This window comes from Anabrus simplex, chromosome X, assembly GCF_040414725.1.
Source record: "Anabrus simplex isolate iqAnaSimp1 chromosome X, ASM4041472v1, whole genome shotgun sequence".
NCBI lineage: Eukaryota > Metazoa > Arthropoda > Insecta > Orthoptera > Tettigoniidae > Anabrus > Anabrus simplex.
The window spans coordinates 105,900,407-105,925,244 of NC_090279.1; the positions used below are offsets into that span (position 1 = coordinate 105,900,407).

The window sequence follows — 24,838 nt, forward strand, 5'->3', positions numbered from 1 at the left end:
CTTCCGGGCTATTCTGCAGTGGTCTTACTTTGCTCATTCCTACCAGAAATTTCAACTACTGCTACCGTAGTCATCTTCTCTGGCGTTGTCCAAGTACTCTCTGCTGTGTCCCGCTGGCGACTGTGATGGTTACTGGGGAGGCGGCTGTATTTATACCTGAGCGTGCGGCTTCCAATTGGGTTGTGCCATACAGTCTGTCATCTGAGCATTCTAAGAATCCATCTTTGGCAAAAAAATAGCAAGTTAACCAGGTTTTTCCACATGCTTTCAAGTACAAACATGAATGGGACTGAAACAAAGAAGATTTTAACTCCTCAACTGGCAGATGACATCTTTTTATTAGTATTTTAGTTAAGAATAAGTTTTAATTATACTTTAATAACATCTCAAGTAGTTAGTTGGTAACAAGTTAGTCAGTGTTTTGAAGTATGCTTCTGAACGGAAGCTAAGAAAGAAAGTTAAAAGACGTTTTTATCTTCTTATTGCAAGAAGAAAATTCTTTTAACAATATTTTAGTTAAGGACAAGTTATCAATCATTTTTTAAAGCATTCTCCCACCTCGCCTTACCACTACCATCCTCCCGCAATAGACAAAAATTTTAAGTTTCCCATGAGAAGATATCAAGGCTAATACGAAAACATATACTGTATTGTGCATACTTTTGCCTTATTTACACCTAAGCACACATGAATGAAGCTGATGATGACTGCAAAGCAGTCGAAATATGTACTATTAATGATTTTATAAAATTGCCAAAAGCAAATAAAGGTATCGATTAGATGGCTAAATATTTCTTTGATTCTTAGACCTAGGATGTTGACTAAATTAAGAATCACAGCAACCTGGATGTGATTGCGAGATGTAGGATAGGAAAACTGCCATCCTCCTAAAATCAAAGATACAGTGGACTATAAGTACCAAGTACTGGCCTATTCCCCAAGAAACTGAGCACTCACTGCATAGACATGTCTCCACTGAACCATATCAGTAACAAAACCAACAGATGCGGTTCCAATCAATGCAAAAATGCAGGAGTGGAGACTTAGTAGCCGAGGACAAGTCTTTCAAACAACACCTTATTATGATCAGAGGCAATGAGAACGATCTAACTTAAGGTGGCTGGACACGTTGAATAGTGACCTAAGAACCTTGAATCTTAATGCACAGGATGCAAAAGAAAGCAGGAACGGTCCACCCCAAGCGGAAAATGCTAACAAAATTATGATGAAGAATAACTTTCCAAATGATTTGTGCTGAGGGTACTGGGTTGGTGATTATAATCATATTTGGTTAATTCCTTATAATTGGGATCTGGGCTTTTATGTTTGTCCTGTATACACAAAGTACACCATAGAAACACAGAATTGAGAACACATGTGCCCACATAGTAACAGGAAAAGGATTAAGATGGCCCATGAAGGAAGAAGAGCTCTTACCCAACAAATCGAGCAGCGGAGTACTGTCACACCGTATCAGGTGGAACATGCGCTCTATTCCGTTGAGCATGTTGGTCATCATACGGTTAGACAAGGCGAGACGGTCCTCAGCCACGTCGATGTCTGTACGGATGTTATACAGCTTGTCCTGCAGATTGTTCAGTTTGGACTCTTGTTCCTCTCTGCGTAGCTCTTCAAGAGCGCGCTGACCGTCTATATTCCGCCGTAGCTCCTCCACATCATCTTGAAGGCCTTGCAGCTAAAGACACACAATCACATTATTCGTGTCAGAGATACTGAAGATGAAAAATATACATAAAAAAAATAATCGTATAAATGAAGCACTCGAAAAATGTGCATATGAAGTATAACACCAAGATGCTCCTGCTGTACATCAGTGAGAATGTACAACCATCCTAATGGGGGTACTAATTAGAGGAAGTACAACAATACAAATCAAACTAATCTGTTAGATGTTTTAGCCTATTCTCAAGTGGCAGAACAATTAATGCATAACACAAACAAATTAAAATCTTGATGAAGTGAAACGACAGTGATCATAATTAATGAATTAAAAACATATTGAGGTACAAAGTCCTCTCGTCTGATGGGTCGTTCTTCATTGACAAATAAAACTTGCTGACTGTTAATATGAAGACACTGTGCTAAGCAGTGTAGTGACACCGTCAATACCATGGATTAAAACATGTGTAACATCTGTATTGAGAAAAGGAATTGTGAGTGGATGAAAAACGAGTCAAGATTAATGTAAGAAAAGAAAACTCAATTAACTTACTTGTAAATAAAAGTTGTCGTCTCGAATGGAAATGACCTTGTCAGTCTCAAGTCACATTGCCTGTGCGTGTCTTACCATGTATCTGTGCCGATGCGGTTGGGTGGGGGCAATGGAGAGGGAGGTACGAAGAGGAGGGACGAGGTGAGTCACAGGAGGAGGGTTTTGAAGGAAGGGCGGGTCTTGTTCTACAATGTCGGTAGTCAAACTCGTTTTTATTAATATATTGTTCACAGATGAGTGGGACAAAGGTTTCCAATAATATATTTTTCTTTTCATTGATTTCATTCAAGTTGTGCACAGGATTGTTATATTGATCGATATCTATATAAATATTTTTTAGTATACTAAGTAAGGGCCTTTCTGTTCATAGTGTAAGATCTTTAAATCTTGGTCGATTGTTGTGTATTTGTGATTTTTCTCCCTACAATGTTCGCTCATGGCTGAGTAGCGGTTGTACTTCAGAGCATTGAGGAGTATCTTATATTGAAGCTACGTTGAAAAACACAATTGGCATTTTAATTTGTATATCCCAGAGTTTGAGAATGTTTTGTTGCTATTGACAGTATGAGAATTTAAAAATGTTTTTGCATTGCTGTGAACAGTATTGAAAGCTACTTTTAACTTGTGATTTTTAAAGATGTTTGAAATAGGATATATGTTGTTATTATTATTAAAGGTAAATGTGGTGAATTTCTCTTTAGGGGAAGATTCTTTTTCTAAGGTGGTCTTGGGTTTACTTTTAAATTTATTAAGAATTTTGTTCGCGAAAGCTTTACTGAAACCATTACTTTCGGCTACTGTATACAACGTGTTGATTTCCTTTCTAAAATTCTTACAGGTAAATGAAAATTTAGAGCTCTGAAAATCATACTATTATAAGCTGTCTTCTTCTGGTTCCCATTACTATTGCAGATGAAAATATTACTAATTCCTAGTTGTCAATTCTTTTTAAAACTGCTTTCCTCTGGAACAGTATCTCCTGTCATTTTTTTACAGTCTTGAGTCTGGTGTAGTAGTGATGAAGCGTATTTTTTAAGAAAAGAATAATCATTAGGACATATTCTCTATGGATTATTATACAAATGTTTCCTTGACAACTGCTTTCAACTGTAGAAAGAATTTATATAATTTCTCCTAAGTATTTTGTTTTTAATATTGTAAATCTTCTTATGTTAATTTTAAGGACACTTCCTCTAAAACACTGATACTTTGCCAATATATGAATGTTTCATCTAAACAGTGTTATGTGGCTGAAGATGTTGATAATATATGAAACATGTACCACTTTTAACCAATAAGTTCCCATAAGCAATTTAGTGTATCGACAAGGTGAAAAATAAAAAAAATTGTTTTCGAGATCATTGTCGCTTGGCATAAAAGTTATTTCTGATGATATGTAAATCAATAAGTTCAGTGGCATTATAATTACTATTACACTCAGCAAAAGTAATGAATTTATTTAGAGACTCTGCAGCTTCTGCCCAGCTGATTCTCTCCTTTTCTTTGGTTTCCTCATCTGAGTCACTCTCTTCAAGATTGTGTATAGGTTGAGGGTTTAATACACTTTGGATAATGTCCTTATCGGTTAGCTCCTGCTCGGTAGGTTCATTGTTATCCATTTGAATCCACTCCGCGAGTTCCTCTTCAGATACATTATCCAAAGGATTGTTGTTGGTTACACTTCTTACAACATCCAAAACTTCAGACACTGATTCGGGATGCTGTTTCTTCTCAACAGTCTGTGGTGTTAAATCAAATGTAGGATGCGCAGTTCGCCCAAGGTTTCACCAGCACCGTTGTAAAGTAACATTTTTTACTTGAGCCCAAGACAATGTGACAGCATAGATGGCATCTTGTACATTGAACTTTTTTTTGAAATTCAGTTACATCACACTCAGCGTTTAACAGGCTGCGAACAAAAGAACTCCTATAAAAACATTTAAAGTTCTGGATTACCCCTTGATTCATTGGTTGAATCAGTGACGTAACATTAGGCGGCAGAAGTGTTGCAAATATATTTCCAGAAACTAACTCAGCTATTGGTGGATGAGCTTTACAGTTGTCCAAAAGAAGGATCGCTTTGCTGTCTTCTGGTAGACCAAGGTTTATGAAGCTTTCTTCGACTTGTGGCACAAAATGATGAAAGAACCAGTCTTCGAATAGGGTGGCGGTCATCCACGCATTTGATTGAGCGTCATAATGAGCAGGCAAGTTCGTAACATTTTTAAATTACATGTTATAATTCTCATGTTAGGTCCGTATTGAAATGTACGTAAATACAAAGTATGTAACAAGTGTTTATTTATATATCCACCTATTCAATACAAAGAGATCTTTTTAGAAATTAAATATTATTATAAAATGTTAAGGGACATGTTTCGCCCATATTAAGGGCATCATCAGCCTCAAATTCAAACCTGTATGGTGAAAAATCAGGATCCTGATTGCTCTTACAAGCCATAAAAAGAGGATATCATTATAGGTGTCAGTCTAAACATACAAAATATTAGAATGTCCTTGGCTAAAATTGCAGTATCAAGCTACATGTCATAAGTTCACATGAATATGTTTTCTGGAGCATTGAAAAACTTGTTGGGGTAGGGCAGTAAACAGCTCAGTCTTTATAATGAAAACAGAAATGTGCCTCCTTGAAGATGATAAGAAAAAGCAAAGCTGATACACTGTTACAGATGTCAATATCATATGTTGTGATAAGACAACAGATCTCTTAAATGGCTGTTCAGCTGCCTATAGTCTATTTAACTGGCTGAAGGAGTGAAAGTCGAATGTGTTATGATAAGATAACAGTCTTCCTTACGGAATTGTGGGAGCAAGGAAAAAGCATTCGGTTGTCTATAGATGTATTTATCTTATTTGAAGGACGAAAGTCGAAGGTTTATCGACGTTGATAGAGCTCTATGGTGTGAAGTCTGTAACAAGAGGAGAGTGAATGCTTAGGAAGGTATTTTTGAAGAGAATGTGGGTTTAAAGAAAGGTAAAACATGGAAAATGTATAAAAACACTTACCCTTTCGTCTGTGAAGATGTAAATCAGTTATGGAAAGGTTAGTTGAAGAAAAATAACGTTATGTGTAGGTTCATTTATTTCTTTGACTGTTAATGCAGTTGCTATGGTAGCGTTGAATGACTGACACTTGTACTTTTGGTATTGTATCGATGTGAGATTGGTGGAGGAGGGTGTGGTTGAGGGGAGGGGGTAGGCGGAGCGTTAAGTTTATGTGTTGTTGGTTGCGAGAGATTTACATGGTCGGACAGGGAGGGAGTCGTGTTGGGTTGCGGGAGAATTGTAGGGGCGGGCAATGAGCTCCCACATGAAAGAAACAGGACATCACTTCACAACAACAGAAAGAGACCTCACAATTATTAAAACAGTAGACAAAGGAAAGTTGATGAATGAACTTGAAACCATCTATATATTTTTGGACCAACACTACAACAAAAATCTAAACCTCAATGATTTAATTGAAGTCAAGAATCCATTATACGAAAGTTTACCCAAATTATTGCAAACTCTAAATTCAAAACATAACTACATTCTTAAAAATCTTAAGTTAACATCTTCTAGAACCTGCACTACTTTAACTAACTAATGACTCCCTTCATGTCCGCCCCCACAATTCTCCCGCAACCCAACACGACTCCCTCCCTGTCCAACCATGTAAATCTCTCGCAACCAACAACACATAAACTTAACGCTCCGCCTACCCCCTCCCCTCAACCACACCCTCCTCCGCCAATCTCACATCGATACAATACCAGAAGTACAAGTGTCAGTCATTCAACGCTACCATAGCAACTGCATTAACAGTCAAAGAAATAAATGAACCTATACATAACGTTATTTTTCTTCAACTAACCTTTCCATAACTGATTTACATCTTCACAGACGAAAGGGTAAGTGTTTTTATATATTTTCCATGTTTTACCTTTCTTTAAACCCACATTCTCTTCAAAAATACCTTCCTAAGCATTCACTCTCCTCTTGTTACAGACTTCACACCATAGAGCTCTATCAACGTCGATAAACCTTCGACTTTCGTCCTTCAAATAAGATAAATACATCTATAGACAACCGAATGCTTTTTCCTTGCTCCCACAATTCCGTAAGGAAGACTGTTATCTTATCATAACACATTCGACTTTCACTCCTTCAGCCAGTTAAATAGACTATAGGCAGCTGAATAGCCATTTAAGAGATCTGTTGTCTTATCACAACATATGATATTGACATCTGTAACAGTGTATCAGCTTTGCTTTTTCTTATCATCTTCAAGGAGGCACATTTCTGTTTTCATTATAAAGACTGAGCTGTTTACTGCCCTACCCCAACAAGTTTTTCAATGCTCCGGAAAGTATATTCATGTGAACTTATGACATGCAGCTTGATACTGCAATTTTAGCCAAGGACATTCTAATATTTTGTATGTTTAGACTGACACCTATAATGATATCCTCTTTTTATGGCTTGTAAGAGCAATTAGGATCCTGATTTTTCACCATACAGGTTTGAATTTGAGGCTGATGATGCCCTTAATATGGGCGAAACATGTCCCTTAACATTTTATAATAATATTTAATTTCTAAAAAGATCTCTTTGTATTGAATAGGTGGATATAAAAAATAATAACACTTGTAACATACTTTGTATTTACATTTTTAAATGCCCGAGGTTTTCTAGATTTACCAATTACAAAAGGAGTTATTCGGCGGCTTCCAGATGCATTAGCACATAGCAAAACTGTCAATCTGTCTTTGCTTTTTTTAAAGACTTTAACCGCCTTTTCACCTCCCGCAGCTAGAGTAGATGTTAGTAAGCTCCACCATAGTAGGCCTGTTTCATCAGCATTGTAAATCTGATCAGCTGTTATATTATTAACTGGGATTATTTCTTCAAACTCATCTTTGTATTTTTCTGCCGAATATTGGTTTGCTGAAAGCATCTCTCCGGTTACATCAAGTCTTCGAATTCCATGCTGAAACTTACAGTTTCTGAGTCAACCATCAGTAAAATTGCATTCACTTGCTGTCCAAATTTCTTTGCCTTTTCAATAACCATTGGCCCCATTACCGGGTTTCCTTTGGAGCGTATTGCACTGAACCATTTGTACAATAAGCTATCTAACTGTTACAGTTTTGGTTTTTTTTAATGCTTGTCTGGAAGCCAAATTTCAGTAGTTCGCCTGTTTGTTTATTTAATGTCATAAATGGTTGACGAGCCAATATTAAATTAATTCAACAAAATATTTCTATTCTCACCTTTCTCCAGACTTCTGACGATTTCCAGTTTCTGGTTGATGGTCAGAGTTATGTGCTTATGTTTCTCTCCTGATTTGGAACTTGAAGAAGGTTTTGGTTTTGAGAACATTGTCACTGCTTCAATACCAAGAAAACTTCCACAAGGCACTTTGATATGTATATTCACTATACTACTGCACTACTGTAATACAGATCCTACATTGCAACAAGAAATATTGTAGCGAAAAGTGCTCGCAATCAAAACAATGAAGTGAACCTCTGTGTGGTGACAACCAATAATGCCAATTGTGTAGTGGACACTTCCAGGTGGTTTTGAACCATGCCGTGCGCTTTAACTGTCATAAACGTAAAAAAAAAAAATAGCATTAAAAAATCCTCGAATGGTGCCGGCCCATCGGGCGTTCCGGACTGTTGGTTGCCGGACTAATGGAATTATACTGTATTAAATTCATACAATGGTATTTGTCACCCCAAAACAGGCAACATTAATGAAAATAACACATTTAAATCAATAATAATAAGGATAAAGGGAAATATACCAAATGACGAGACAACAGTTATAACCATCGCAAGTTTCGGACACACATGTTGCTAAATACCAAAACAAACAGGATTACCAACATGACAACTAGTGAAGGATGTGGGAAAGCAGGCTGGGATCCCAGAGAGGATGGTGTATTACTTGACATTGTGTGGAAAGAAACGTTAATGTGGTTACCCTTCAGTCCACATTTACTGACAAATTAAAAGAAGGCTTAACATGAAAAAAAACAACAGCAAATTAAAACAAAGGTAACATTGGCAATAAAGGTGTAACAAAGAATCATGTAAATGAACCACGAGGTTCATATCCATGACTTTCAGAATACACAAATTTAACATTACAGGAATCTGTGCTGCCGCATGTCAATTACTAAAACATTTCTACCTTACTTTTCTTCAAAGGTGTATTTAACTCTTCACACAAGTGCATGATGAAACGTAACCGGCGGCATCCTAATTACATTTTAAAGTTACATTGAAGAAAATGAAATCAACTTTACAATTTGATTTACAAGGAAAATGAAAAAGAAAAAAAAGAAAAGCCGAGAATTTAAAACTTAATTCAGAGGCCTTTGGAAGTGCTGCCTTTCCTAAAACGCTTCAGTGAAAGACGCATAGCTCCAACACGTGTGCATTAAATCGGAACAGAATTAAGGGAGGCAATCCCGGAGGAAAATTAGTTTTACAAGTAAACAACCAAATATGTTAATTAAAAGAAAAGGGAATTGCCTCCAAAATCAAAAGGATATGCCTAGCTGTAAAGCTAGAACTAGAACTTAGGGAAAACAATTTTAGTCAAATTTTCAACAATTTGAAGATACTGTGTTTTGGACGTCAATGTCTTTAGAATTAACGGATATTCCAATTTTAGTATAGTCATTCATATTGTTAATGTGTTCACAAATTCCTATGTTTATGAATTTTTTTCTTAATTTTAGAATTATAATTAAGCACAAATTTGTCAAAGCAAATAAAAAATGACAGGTCTTTACCTTGAGATGATTACATAGGCTGAGGATGCTTGAAATCAAGTGAAAGATGTCCCTATAAAATAGTGTTGTAGCATTATGATTTTCTAACAATATAAAACTAATTGTATTGAAAAGGTGGAATAAAAAATCACAATATTGTAAGCATATTATAGCAAATTTCAATACGGGTCTAAACATGAGATTAGTTTCATGTAATAATGATGAGAAGACGGGTGTCGGCAGAATACTAGTCATCAGAGGAAGTGCTGGTTAAAATCAAAATTGTACAAAAAGTTTTCTTTCTATTTCTCCCCCTTCCCATACCAACCTGGAAATGGTTGCTTCTTGTTTAATACATAGATCTGTGAAACTTGTCAATAGCACACACCTTGGGGATTTTAAAAACATACATTGTTAAGAAGTGTCCGTTATTATGGAGAACTATTACAGATTTGGTATCACATTTTCAATTTGAACACTCACAACTGCAGCCCATGAATAAGCAATGTTCCATTAATCATACATACATACATACATACATACATACATACATACATACATACATACATACATTATCATTATAGACTGTTATGCCTTTCAGCGTTCAGTCTGCAAGCCTCTGAGAATTTACTAAACGTCGCCACAATCCTCGATTTGCAACTAGTGTTGTGGCCTCATTTAGTTCTATACCTCTTATCTTTCAATCGTTAGAAACTGAATCTAACCATCGTCGTCTTGGTCTCCCTCTACTTCTCTTACCCTCCGTAACAGAGTCCATTATTCTCCTAGGTAACCTATCCTCCTCCATTCGCCTCACATGAGCCCACCACCGAAGCCGGTTTATGCGTACAGCTTCATCCATCGAGTTCATTCCTAAATTAGCCTTTATCTCCTCATTCCGAGTACCCTCCTGCCATTGTTCCCACCTGTTTGTACCAGCAATCATTCTTGCTACTTTCATGTTTGTTACTTCCAACTTATGAATAAGATATCCTGAGTCCACTCAGCTTTCGCTCCGTAAAGCAAAGTTGGTCTGAAAACAGACCGATGTAAAGATAGTTTCGTCTGGGAGCTGACTTCCTTCTTACAGAATACTGCTGATCACAACTGCGAGCTCACTGCATTAGCTTTACTACACCTTGATTCAATCTCACTTACTATATTACCATCCTGGGAGAACACACAACCTAAATACTTGAAATTATCGACCTGTTCTAGCTTTGTATCACCAATCTGACATTCAATTCTGTTGAATTTCTTACCTGCTGACATCAATTTAGTCTTCGAGAAGCTAATTTTCATACCATACTCATTGCACCTATTTTCAAGTTCCAAGATATTAGACTGCAGGCTTTCGGCACAGTCTGCCATTAAGACCAAGTCGTCAGCATAGGCCAAACTGCTTACTACATTTCCACCTAACTGAATCCCTCCCTGCCATTTTATACCTTTCAGCAGATGATCCATGTAAACTATGAACAGCAAAGGTGAAAGATTACAGCCTTGTCTAACTCCTGTAAGTACCCTGAACCAAGAACTCATTCTACCATCAATTCTCACTGAAGCCCAATTGTCAACATAAATGCCTTTGATTGATTTTAATAAACTACCTTTAATTCCATAGTCCCCCAGTATGGCGAACATCTTTTCCCTCGGTACCCTGTCATATGCTTTCTCTAGATCTACGAAACATAAAAACAACTGCCTATTCCTCTCGTAGCATTTTTCAATTACCTGGCGCATACTGAAAATCTGATCCTGACAGCCTCTCTGTGGTCTGAAACCACACTCGTTTTCATCCAACTTCCTCTCAACGACTGATCGCACCCTCCCTTCCAAGATGCCAGTGAATACTTTGCCTGGTATACTTTTTTTTTTTTTTTGCTCGGGGCTTTACGTCGCACCGACACAGATAGGTCTTATGGCGATGATGGGATAGGAAAGGCTTAGGAGTTGGAAGGAAGCGGCCGTGGCCTTAAGTAAGGTACAGCCCCAGCATTTGCCTGGTGTGAAAATGGGAAACCACGGAAAACCATTTTCAGGGCTGCCGATAGTGGGATTCGAACCTACTATCTCCCGGATGCAACCTGGTATACTAATCAATGAGATACCTCGATAGTTGTTGCAATCCTTCCTGTTTCCTTGCTTGTAGATAGGTGCAATTACTGCTTTTGTCCAATCTGAAGGTACCTTACCGACACTCCACGCTAATTTTACTAGTCTATGAAGCCATTTCATCCCTGCCTTCCCACTATACTTCACCATTTCAGGTCTAATTTCATCTATTCCTGCTGCTTTATGACAATGGAGTTTATTTACCATCCTTTCCACTTCCTCTAGCATAATTTCACCAACATCATTTTCCTCCTCCCCATGAGCCTGGCTGTTTGCAACACCACCATGATGATTTCCTTTTACATTGAGAAGATGTTCAAAATATTCCCTCCACCTCTCCAGTGATTCCCTGGGGTCTATTATGAGTTCACCTGAATTACTCAAAACACTGTTCATTTCCTTTTTCCCACCCTTCCTAAGATTTTTTATTACTGTCCAGAAAGGTTTCCCTGCTGCTTGACCTAGCCTTTCCAGGTTATTACCAAAATCTTCCCATGACTTCTTTTTGGATTCAACAACTATTTGTTTCGCTCTGTTTCTTTCATCTACGTACAAATCCCTGTCTGCCTCGGCCCGTGTTTGGAGCCATTCCTGATAAGCCTTCTTTTTACGTTTACAGGCTGCTCTCACTTCATCATTCCACCAAGATGTTCGCCTTTTCCCATCTTTACACACAGTTGTTCCTAGGCATTCCCTTGCTGTTTGTACTACAGCATCCCTGTATGCCACTCATTCACTTTCTATATCCTGAACCTGCTTACTGTCTACTGTTTGAAACTTCTCACCAATCATATCCATGTACTTCTGTCTAATTTCCTCATCCTGGAGATTTTCTACCCTTATTCGTTTGCAGACAGATTTCATTTTCTCTACCCTAGGCCTAGAGACACTTAGTTCACAAACATTAAGTTTAATGGTAGTACAATAATAAAGATATTTACAAAAAGATACAAGAAGAGAAAACCAGAATGGCAGCTGGAGCTGATATGATATCTGGGGATATGCTAAAGGCTATGGATTGGGATATATTACCATATATGAAAAATACCATTGTCCGGTCCCAAGTCCGGATTGGGAAAGGAGGAGGGTTGGCTGGCTTGGCAACCAGCTGTAAAAACTGCTAACGCCAAGTGTCGAGCCATAGGGGCCAACGGCTTCAGGCAGATGAGCCCCTTTGGGTGGAGTGATGGTCCCCTCAGTGTAAGGAAATGACAGTGGAACCCATCATCTGTGAATTTGGCCCAACGGCAAAACGGACGGAGGAACCTCCTTTTTGTGGTTCTTAACGGTCATGGAGGCAGATGAGGTCATGCAAGACGGACTAGCTGTGAAGGCGCAACTCATTGGTATTTCGAGTCTGCAGCAGTCCGTTGCAGTCGTGGTACTAGAACCTGCATGTCGCATTTCATTTGTGCTGCAAGGTATAGTTCCAAGATCATAGTGTGTGGGTCACTTCCCTGGAAGCCACGATCCACTTTAAACAAAACTCCACTTGTGGCACTTCCTCCTGCTGTCATGCCCTTCATCTCAAGTCCAATGGTGATGGCATAAGGTTAGTGGAGGCAGGTTTTCAGATGAAACTGGAAGCCTCTAGTTCGGACCTGCACGTTAGCAGCAGATGTGTGATGTTGAATAAGGATAAAGAGTTTCCGCCTGTTCAATACATTGACGTAGTGACTTAACTAAAATATCACATTTCTATTATTACTATTATGGTACCGGTTTCGGCATCTCGCATGCCATCATCAGCAAATGAAAAATTTTGCAAGGTATTATAAGTGATTATATGAAATATTTATGCAGTATAGGAACATATACAGAGCATACTATCTAGTGTTCCGAAATTATACAATTATATATATATATATATATACATTATACATATATTACATACCGTACATACATACATTACATTATCATTATAGACTGTTATGCCTTTCAGCGTTCAGTCTGCAAGCCTCTGAGAATTTACTAAACGTCGCCAAAATCCTCGATTTGCAACTAGTGTTGTGGCCTCATTTAGTTCTATACCTCTTATCTTTAAATCGTTAGAAACCGAGTCTAACCATCGTTTTAGTCTCCCTCTACTTCTCTTACCCTCCATAGCAGAGTCCATTATTCTCCTAGGTAACCTATCCTCCTCCATTCGCCTCACATGACCCCACCACCGAAGCCGCTTCATGCGTACAGCTTCATCCATCATTTCTAAATTAGCCTTTATCTCCTCATTTCGAGTACCCTCCTGCCATTGTTCCCACCTGTTTGTACCGGCAATCATTCTTGCTACTTTCATGTCTGTTACTTCTAACTTATGAATAAGATATCCTGAGTCCACTCAGCTTTCGCTCCCGTAAAGCAAAGTTGGTCAGAAAACAGACCGATGTAAATATAGTTTCGTCTGGGAGCCGACTTCCTTCTTACAGAATACTGCTGATCGCAACTGCGAGCTCACTGCATTAGCTTTACTACACCTTGATTCAATCTCACTTACTATATTACCATCCTGAGAGAACACGCAACCTAAATACTTGAAATTATCGACTTGTTCTAGCTTTGTATCACCAATCTGACATTCAATTCTGTTGAATTTCTTACCTACTGACATCAATTTAGTCTTCGAGAGGCTAATTTTCATACCATACTCATTGAACCTATTTTCAAGTTCCAAGATATTAGACTGCAGGCTTTCGGCACAATCTGCCATTAAGACCAAGTCGTCAGCATAGGCCAGACTGCTTACTACATTTCCACCTAACTGAATCCCTCCCTGCCATTTTATACCTTTCAGCAGATGATCCATGTAAACTACGAACAGCAAAGGTGAAAGATTACAGCCTTGTCTAACCCCTGTAAGTACCCTGAACCAAGAACTCATTCTACCATCAATTCTCACTGAAGCCCAATTGTCAACATAAATGCCTTTGATATCGATTTTAATAATCTACCTTTAATTCCAAGTCCCCCAGTAAAGTGAACGTCTTTTCTCTCGGTACCCTGTCATATGCTTTCTCTAGATCTACGAAACATAAACACAACTGCCTTGTAGCATTTTTCAATTACCTGGTGCATACTGAAACCACACTGGTTTTCATCCAACTCTGGTTTTCATCCAACTTCCTCTCAAGATGCCAGTGAATACTTTGCCTGGTATACTAATCAATGAGATACCTCGATAATTGTTGCAATCCTTCCTGTTCCCTTGCTTATAGATAGGTGCAATTACTGCTTTTGTCCAATCTGAAGGTACCTTACCAACACTCCATGCTAATTTTACTACTCTATGAAGCCATTTCATCCCTGCCTTCCCACTATACTTCACCATTTCAGGTCTAATTTCATCTATTCCTGCTGCTTTATGACAATGGAGTTTATTTACCATCCTTTCCACTTCCTCAAGCATAATTTCACCAACATCATTTTCCTCCTCCCCATGAGCTTGGCTGTTCGCAACACCACCAGGATGATTTCTTTTTACATTGAGAAGATGTTCAAAATATTCCCTCCACCTCTCCAGTGATTCCCTGGGATCTATTATGAGTTCACCTGAATTACTCCAAACACTATTCATTTCCTTTTTCCCTCCCATATATATACATTAGGTCCGTGTTGGGTCAAGATCGATAGTAACTTGTGAAAATCCACCTGATATTGAAATTTTCAAGATCTCAACTATCAACGCACAGCCTCAACTTTACAAAACACAAAAATGCAGAGTTCAAGCTTCAATCATATGAGATGTTCTATAATAGCTACACAAAGACTGTGACACTCTAACAGACAAAATCTGTATATCATAGAAATTTCAGGAAAACATACTAGGTGGACTGATTCATATAAATATATCATGAATATTTCAGGAATACATACTAGGTGGAACTGATTCATATAAATTATGAACAATGATTTAATGCCCTAATCACATAAACAAAAGGAACAATGTTTTAGATAGTGTATAAAGACTGAAGATAAAATTTTAAAAGGAACACCCTGTACTCTTCAAGGCCATTCACTTATATTTTAGTTGTAAAAATCTTTTTGACACACAAGAAAGTGTTGTGTTTTATGACATGTCTAACATCTTAAAAGATTAAGCGGTCTTTGTATTTTAATCACACACATATTTTAATGTATATAATATATATAATTGTATAATTTCAGAACACTAGATAGTATGATCTGTGTATGTTCCTATACTGCATAAATATTTCATGTAATCACTTATAGTACCTTGCAAAATTTTTCATTGGCTGATGATGGCATGGGAGATGCCAAAACCGGTACAACAATAATAATAATAATAATAATAATAATAATAATAATAATAATAATAATAATAATAATAATAATAATAATAATAATAATAATAATAATAATAATAATAATGTGATATTTTAGTTAAGTCACTATGTCAATGTATTGAACAGGTGGAAACCCTTCATCCTTATTCAACATTGTAAATTTTGATACAATATGGACCATAATGAAATTCTTAACACTAAAAAAAAAAGAAATGTGTGATGGTCATCATTGTGAGACCCCGTGACTACTCAGGATTTCAGTCCTGCATCTGTGTTTGAGCAGACCTATTTAGGATCACCACTGCCAACCCTGAAATGGGGAAGGCCCTAGGAAATGTGGGCTAAACATCAGTAGTCACACTCTCAGCCAGCTGGGAGGCCGCACTCAGCAGCCTTATGCGGTTGAAAAACAAAGATTACCAAAAATTTGATTATAGGAACCTGGAATGTTCGAACCCTACTTGATTTGAAAGACAATAACAGACCTGAGAGAAGAAAAGCGCTTGTCACCCATGAGCTTGGACGAATGAACATTGATATTGCTGCCTTAAGTGAAACCAGACTGTCCGGCGAAGGTAAACTTACAGAGTTCAGCTCAGGCTACACAATGTTCTGGGAGGGAAAAGATGAGGGATAACACCACATTCATGGTGTGGGATTCGCTGTGAAGACCACATTGGTGAATGATTATCAGCTAACTCCAACCGCAAACAGCGAAAAAATTATATCTCTCCGAACCCCACTCCCTGGAGTTAAATCAACACTCATCTCTGCATATGCTCCCATCTTGAGTGCTGGTGTAGAAGCTAAAGACCAACTCTACAACCCGCTGAGCACTACAATCACCAAAGTACCACCACGGGACAAGCTCTTACTACTTGGCGATTTCAACACCAGAGTTGGCAATGATCACCAATTATGGGGCAATGTGATAGGAACTGTAATGCCAATGGTCTGCTGCTCCTTGGTCTATGTGCTGAACATGAACTCTTTATTACTTAACTCAGTTCCCCCTGCCTAATCGCTACAAGACCACTTGGATGCATCCTCACTCAAAGCACTGACAGTTCCTTGACTATATCATCACCAGGCAATGTGATAAAAAAAGATGTCCTTGTTACAAGGACCACAAGAAATGTCGATGACTGCTGGACAGATCATAAGATCCTTTTTTGCTGGTTGAGAACTTTAACCTGTCGCATACCAAAAAGATCCATCCACAACATGCACAGAAAGAAATTTGATACTTCTAAACTTCAAACTGAATCCATTGCTACAGATTACAGAAATGCAATCTCAAACAAACTAGCTAGTCATCCAGTCAGCAGTGAGGTACAAATCAGGAGTGGGCCATGCTTCGGAGGGTCATCACTGAGTCAGCTGAGGAAACAATTGGTATTGCGAGGGTAAAAAAAAAATAGACAAGACTAGTTTCATGAAAATAATGAAGAAATTAAGTGTCTGATCAATGCCAAACGGGAATCCCATCTATCCTTCTTTCAAAATCTGTCTTCCAATGTGAAGAAATCACATTTCATGGAATATAAAAGGAAAATGTCAGGCAAAAATTAACAATAACTGATACAGAATTCTGTATCCTGAATTCTGTCGGTCTCGGTTTATCTGTCTGCGAGCAGCCTATCTGGATGACGTCCCTCCGGTTTTCGGGATGGCACACTCCTCGGGTAAGCACTCTTGAATTCCTTTCCTGCTAAAAATTCCGTAATGTTCCGATTTGGTTTTCATACAGGAGTCTGCCCTAACCTCGCCTAGATTCACCAAATTAGTTACTTATGACGCCTTACTTTTTCAGCTAGACTTACCTGTTCGTTTCCGAGGCATTCCCGTTTTGTTTCACTAAAATATGTATATTGTAGTTTAATAGTATTTCCCTTGGGGTTTGCCTCTGATAGTTCTGTATCACTTTAGGTACGCTAGATTTTGGATAACCTGTAAATTGCATTGTACTACTGCATTGGTAATTAGATGTACAGTTGATTTGTAATTTGAATTTACACTGCTACAAATAACCTATGTATATCACTGAACTTATAGCTCATAACTTGGAATGTATATGTAGAATTATCTTGTAAATAATATTTTAAAAACTAAGGATCACGGTGAAGCATTTCGGAATCCGCTATCTAAGCCATGTCCATGCCTTTGGTAGGTTCCCAGCCCTTCCATCTTCCCGTTTTGTCGTTCACTAGTTGGCCCTACTGATAGTTATGTACTTGTTTTGTTGGAGATCCGCGTAAAGGCTAGTTACTGTTTTTCCAAGTGTGTAGTGTTTTCTTATATTGTGTATTGTACTCTTACCTTCCCCTTTAACTGTGTTTGTGCCTTGTTTGGTGTTACCACTGTAGTAGAGGTAACAGCAACAAAAAGCTGAAGAACTGCAAAGACTATCTGATGCTCGTGACCTGCAAAATTTCTATGCTGGCATAAAGGAGATATATGGTCCAATTCGATCTTCATTGAGGACATTGAAGACTGCTGACAACATCATTTTAACTGATAATGGAGAAATTTTAGAGCATTGGAAGGAACATTTCTCTGTGCTTCAAAATTGTGCCTCCAATGTTGCTGAGGACTTTCTTCGTAATGTCCCTCAGCAGCCCCAACAACCATGGATGGCAGTTCCACCTGCATGCAGAGACTTCACCAAAGCACTCAATCAACTAAAACAAAGAAAGGCTGCTGGTCCTGATAGCATCCCTCTGGAACTGATGTAACATGGAGATATACCCTTGAAGACTAGAGTTTTCACACTCATCCTCTTGATTTGAGAAACTCGAAAAGTACATGACGACTTGAGGAATGCTACCATCATCACTATCTTCAAGAAAGAGGATCGTAGAGTATGTGGAAACCACTATGGTATATTGCTTTTGTCAATTGCAGGTGAAATTCTCGCAAGAATTATATTAAACTGGCTCCAAGTTATCTCAGAGAGGATTTTGACTGAATCTCGTTGGTTTCCAAACCTCCAGAGGCACAACAGATAATACGATCTTCTGTGCTAGACAGCTCCAGGAAAAATGCAGAGAGCAACGGCTGCCTCTGTATTTAGTTTTCTATGATCCGAAAAAAAACCTTTGATTCAGTACTAAGATCTGATATGTGGAAAGTAATGAGACATTTTGGATGTCCTGAATATTATGTGGAATTGGTTCAAGCTCTTCATGATGGCATGTCTCGACAGGTTCTTCATGGTAACTCAGTATCAGATTCGTTCCCAATCACTCGTGGATTGAAACAAGGCTATGTGCTTGCTCCTACACTCTTTGCACTGTACATGGCTGCCATGCTGCGTGAATCATCTAGAAACAACTTAGGCATGGAGATTGGAGGCCTTTTCAATCTGGCAATACCAGACACAACACTGGAGCAGATTGATCACTTTTCAGATCTTGGAAGCATCTTGTCTAAACGGTATACCTGCAAACAAGATGTTGATAAAAGAATTGGGGCTGCTCATGCAGCATTTGGACGGTTAATGCACAGTCTTCATGAATAACGACCTAAAACTGCATACCAAACTCATGGTGTATAAAGCTGTTGTCATTTCCACGCTACAATATGGCTGTGAAACCTGGACACACTATCGCCGCGATATCAAAAAACTTGAGCACTTCCACCAACAAAAAATGAGGTACATCTTGAATATCAAGTGGGCGGACTATGTGAAAATTGTTTTTTTCACCTTGACCAATACTTCAACCCTAATTTCAATTTAAATGACATTTCTGAAAAACCCAATATCCTATTTGACTTCCTAATTCTTCTTCTCAAAAATTCTAAATTTCTAAACCCGAATTCAATTTTCCATGCCTTACAAAGTTCCTATCCATATTTTCTACCTCCAATAACCCAACCTGAACTACCCCTCCTTTAGTTCCCTATCTTATCCTTTCCCATCATCTTTTAACTTCAAATCCTTTAAATCTTCTCTTATCTACTAATCTTCTTCCTTAATTAACTTATCCTATCTTTTCTTTTCATCTCTCCTTATATATATATAAAAAACTAATTTCCAAATTGAACTGTATACTAATATACTATAGTGCCACCTGCATTTTGGGTTTTTCACATTCAAATTTAAACTCGTGCCTTGTGCTGACTTTGACTACTTCAATTATGACCTGAATTTTTACCTTCAAGAAATAGCGCACTGTGGATATACGTTTTTCATTTGTTTCCGGTGTTGCGCTTTTTACCATTTTTCTCTTCACAATTGTATTTTACGTCAACTGTTTTAAAAAAATCTACAAGATCTAGTTACATATTTCAATTATACTGAATTGTATTACATGTATATGTACATTTCCGCGACCGAAGCAAGTACTGGATCATTAAGCTATTCATCAAGTTCCGTCGGCGTTTGAGAGCACAGTGCTTGACGTTGAATACATCGCGCTGATCTTCGGGAGCTGCCAATTTACTTCCATTGAGCTACTCGTCTTCGGCTTCTGCACGATTTTGGATCTTCACATTTGTTGGATTGTGTTATGACTTTGCGCCTAATAGCTGTATGCAAGCTGACCCGTCTAACTGTTCTCCGCTTCTCGTAAACATTATGAGACGATGCTGAACTTTACGTGTGCTATGCTGCTGTTCAGAAGATTGTGCTTGCTTCTTTTGAGTGACTTACCTTCTACTTCTGAATTTTACAGTGCCTATCCCCGTTGTTTTATTTTGCCTCTTCAACTATTTTTGTGGGGACTTGATCTTTAATTTCTTTCTTTCCTATGCACTGTTTTTTGCGTTTTATTCGGCTGATGATGACCCGGATTGGGGTCAAAACCGGTACCGCTTCCACTTATAATTAAATGGGAATGTAACTCTACATTTCGTATTTATTTGTATTGAATAGGTTGAACTACCTTATTTATCATTTCAATTTAATTGTGATACATTTCAAGACGGAACATTATGAAATTTTTATCTTTAAAAAACACTGCAGTTCTCGACAAAGTGCAGCTAAATAGCATCGAGGCAACATTCATCGCTCATCGACCGAGATGGTTACGCCATGTTCACCGCATGAGTGATACCAGGCTTCCCCGCCAAATTCTTTATGGTGAACTTTGCAACGGCAGTGGACCTCATGGAGCCCCTCTTAAACGTTTTAAGGATTAGCTGAAATACATCATGAAGACAACTGGTATAAATATACGGATATGGGAAGAATGTGCTGTGGACCGCTCACTGTGGTGGAACACTACATCCACCGGTGTCAACTTGTTTGAAAGAGAATGCGGCAGACATCAAGAGGCCAAGCGACAAGCAAGAAAACTCCGTCAATTACAACCCCGCCCTCCTGCATCCATTTGCTGTGATTTGTGTGGGTGTATATTTTATGCCAAGATCAGTCTGTTTAGTCATCGCCAACACATCCATAAACTGAGATGATGTGCTTACCTTAAGCAGGAAGAAGTTTTATATACTTGATCTGAGTTACAGCCGACAATATCTGATTACTGTCTGAATGAAGGAGTTATACAAATGAATGGAGAGATACTACAATATACAAGTCCCAGTGTACAAACGAAAGGGTGATAACATAAGTCAGGTCGACATGTGTTATTAAATCAATAATATAGGTGGAAGTTTACTTTTTTATTTCTTCTTCTTCTTCTTCATGCGTTAGGGCCTACCAGGGACCACGTTCGAATTTCAATTCTTCACCCTTTGTTGTTGTTTCTTCCAATATTCCGTCATTGTTTTACTTTGTTTCTTTTTTCTTTCTTCAGACCACTTTGTGCCTCCCTCCCTTGGAATCCTTCCATTACTTCTCCTTCTCTGATGTTGTGGTGGTTGTTGACTTTTTCTTCCAAAGAACGTGAAGATCTTTTTGGTTAGTCTACTGATGTCCATTTTGTAAATATGTCCAAAAAATAGCAGTCTCCTCTTCTGTACTGTTATAAATATGTTTTCTATGTTCTGATAAATTTCGTTATTACTTCTTAATTTCCAAAATTCTGTCATTTTTAGAGGGCCTAATATTTTTCTTATAATTCTTCCAATCTTTCAAGTTTATAATTGAGTACTAAGCATTCTGGTTTCACAACTCTGTTGTAGTGCTTTATTTTAAGAATTTTAGATAAACATTTCTTGTTGTATGTATTTTTCATTATACCATATGCTCTTTCCATTTTGTGTATCCTAGCCTCTATAGCAGATTTTTCCAAACCAAATATTTGAATTGCTTTACCCTTTCGACTGAACTAAGATCTGTTCCAAGCAATTTTGGAGCATTTTTTATATTCATCATGAATTTTGTTTTCTCAGCCAAAATTCTTAAGCCTGCCATATTGGCATGAAGCGGAGGTAACAGTATTTTGCTCTTGTGAAGAAGAGCTTCTTGTTATATGTTTTTCAAACCTACAATCCATTGTCTATGTGGCCATTCTTTTTGAGTCCAGTGATGTAACTCTCCTCGACTGTCCCACTCGCACAGAAAGTGTAACCTCCTTGTAAACCTAACAGAATACCTATCACTTTGAAATCACCACACACTTGCCACTTGTGTTCCTGGTACTTCAGTTTACACAACAGCATTTTGAGATTTCCATACGTTTCTCGCATAATAACTGAATGAAGATGTACAATATTATAGGTTAGGATCCACCTTTCAATACTCCGTAATAAGATGGTAAAAAGTAGTTACAACCTGTTTAATGGGACCGGTTTCAACACATTTTAAGTGTCATCATCAGCCAATTTGCGAAGATCTTAAAACAACTAGCACATTGAATACAGGCAAAAAATTAACATTGTATCATAACGTAGCAATTCAGTAAATGTTCAAAACACAATAATCACAGTCAAGAGAGTAAACAGAACATCACTATCTTGCGCCGAAAACAAATATAGCTGAAGTTCATAAGCAGGTCAAATATTCGCTTATGTAAAGTCGTTGCTAGGCAGGTCTTGTAGGCATTTGTTTCTCCGGCCGAAGAGCAAAAGGTGACGTGAATGAAGTCCTAGGAAAACAGTGTAGGATTTAATTTCGTCAAATTTCAAAGTGGATATATAGGTTTTATAAAATAATTTAAAACGTTAAAAAAGAATAAAGCCAAATAAAAAATATATTTAAAAAAAAAAAAAAAAAAAAAAAAAAATAGGAAGAAATAATGAAAGAAATACGAGGTTCAACTCGAAACAACTTGCCGTAGTAATTGATAAAGAAATGATAAATAGAGAAAGGGGGGGGGACGTTAATTAGAGGGTGGTGATGGTGGTGGTGGTGGTGGTGGTGGTGGTGGTTATTGTTATTAGAGGAAATACAATTGGGCAACAATCCTTAATATAATACTAATTCGAAGAAAGAAAAAGAACCAACACTTCGAAAAATGAAGATATCGGTTAAAGGAAGACAAGGGCCACAAAGGGCGTGAAAATGAAAGACTCCCTAGCCCTCGCAAACCTAATAGCATCGGGGTCGGAAAAGAACAAGAATTGACCAAGGGAGGTCGGACAGGATAGATGAAAGTGAGGAGCCTGGCACAAGTAAGTGGAAGCAATGCCAGGACTCAGCTAAGGGCCCCGTGGTCGCCAACCCACGCTCTGAAGTTCAGAGCCCCTGGGGGATGGAGGATGGGAAGGAAAGAAAAAATGGAAGGGATCCGATACTTCGAAAAATGAAGATATCAGCCAAAGGAAGACAAGGGCCACGAAGGGCGTGAAAATGAAAGACTCCCTAGCCCTCGGAAAACTAATAGCGTCGGGGTCGGAAAGGAACAAGAGTTGACCAAGGGAGGTCGGACAGGATAGATGAAAGTGAGGAGCCTGGCACAAGTAAGTGGAAGCAATGCCAGGACTCAGCTAAGGGCCCCCGTGGTCGTCAACCTACGTTCCGAAGTTCAGAGCCCCTGGGGGATGGAGGGTGGGAAGGAAAGAAAAAATGGAAGGGATCCGATACTTCGAAAAATGAAGATATCAGCCAAAAGAAGACAAGGGCCAACGAAGGGCGTGAAAATGAAAGACTCCCTAGCCCTTCGGAAACATAAAAGCGTCGGGGTCGGAAAGGAACAAGAGTTGACCAAGGGAGGTCGGACAGGATAGATGAAAGTGAGGAGCCTGGCACAAGTAAGTGGAAGCAATGCCAGGACTCAGCTAAGGACCCCCGTGGTCGCCAACCCACGTTCCGAAGTTCAGAACCTCTGGGGGATGGAGGGTGGGAAGGAAAGAAAAATGGAAGGGATCCGATACTTCGAAAAAATGAAGATATCAGCCAAAAGAAGACAAGGCCACGAAGGGCGTGAAAATGAAAAACTCCCTAGCCCTCGGAAACCTAAAAGCGTCGGGGTCGGAAAGGAACAAGAGTTGACCAAGGGAGGTCGGACAGGATAGATGAAAGTGAGGAGCCTGGCATAAGTAAGTGGAAGCAATGCCAGGACTCGGCTAAGGGCCCCGTGGTCGCCAACCCACGCTCCGAAGTTCAGAGCCCCTTGGGTGAGAAGGGGGAGAACTGAGGAGGATCAAGGGGGGTGTTGCGGAAGGGGGAAGTGGCATGAGAGGGTATTGTGTAAATTGTGAAAGATTGATTCCTTATTTGTTGACTTCAGGTTATTTAAAAAAGAGATGAGAAAATCGAAAAGGGGATTGGGTTTCTCAGAAATATCATTCAGATTAAGATTTGGATTGAAAAACTGGTCAAGGTGTATAAAACAGTTTTCGGTGATGTCTAGGAGAGGGCCTTTATTTAGAGTGCTGAGAATTTCAATATCCTGGTTTATTGTAGTGAAAGCATGTTTTGTGTCATGTATGTGTTGTCCCACTGCCGAAAATCTGTTGTGCTTTATTGCATTAACGTGTTCAAAGTACCTAATTTTGAAGTTGCGACCAGTTTGACCTATGTAAGAAGAATTACAGTTGTGGCACTTAAAACGGTATACGCCTGATTTAGAAAAGACACTTGTTCTATTTAAGGAGTGGGAATTATGTAATAATTCAAGGTTTCTATTATTAGTTCGAAAAGAAATCATAGTATTATGTTTTTTGAAGACATTAGCTATACTATAGGTATTTGCATTGAATGTGAATGTGGTGTAAGCAGCTGGTTTGGGAATATCTTTTAAGAGTGTTGTGTTAGGGCGGTGTCTAAATTTGTTAATGATTTGTTCAATAAAATAAGAATTATAACCGTTAAATTTGGCAATAGAGCGGATGATGTTTAGTTCTTTATTTAAATTATCCTTTGATAGCGGAATTTTGAAGGCGCGGTTAACCATACTGTTGTATGAAGCACGTTTATGTGACTGTGGGTGAAAAGAGTCTTGTTTTATGGTATTAGCTGTATGTGTGGGTTTTCTGTAAATCATATATGATAATGAGGAAGGTAATCTGTTTATTGTTATGTCTAGAAAATTAATAGATTTGTTTGATTCTGTTTCA

At 38.4% G+C, this 24,838-nt stretch overlaps 1 protein-coding gene across 1 annotated transcript in view; it reads right to left on the reverse strand.

Annotated features, from left to right (window-relative positions):
• The window catches only part of LOC137503327 (coiled-coil domain-containing protein 63-like), a 213,431-nt gene that overhangs the window by 88,592 nt on the left and 100,001 nt on the right, over nt 1-24,838 (reverse strand). The window contains exon 8 of the mRNA XM_068230878.1: nt 1,438-1,696. Within this exon, the coding sequence (XP_068086979.1) occupies nt 1,438-1,696 (259 nt within the window). The remainder of the gene's footprint in view (nt 1-1,437; nt 1,697-24,838) is intronic.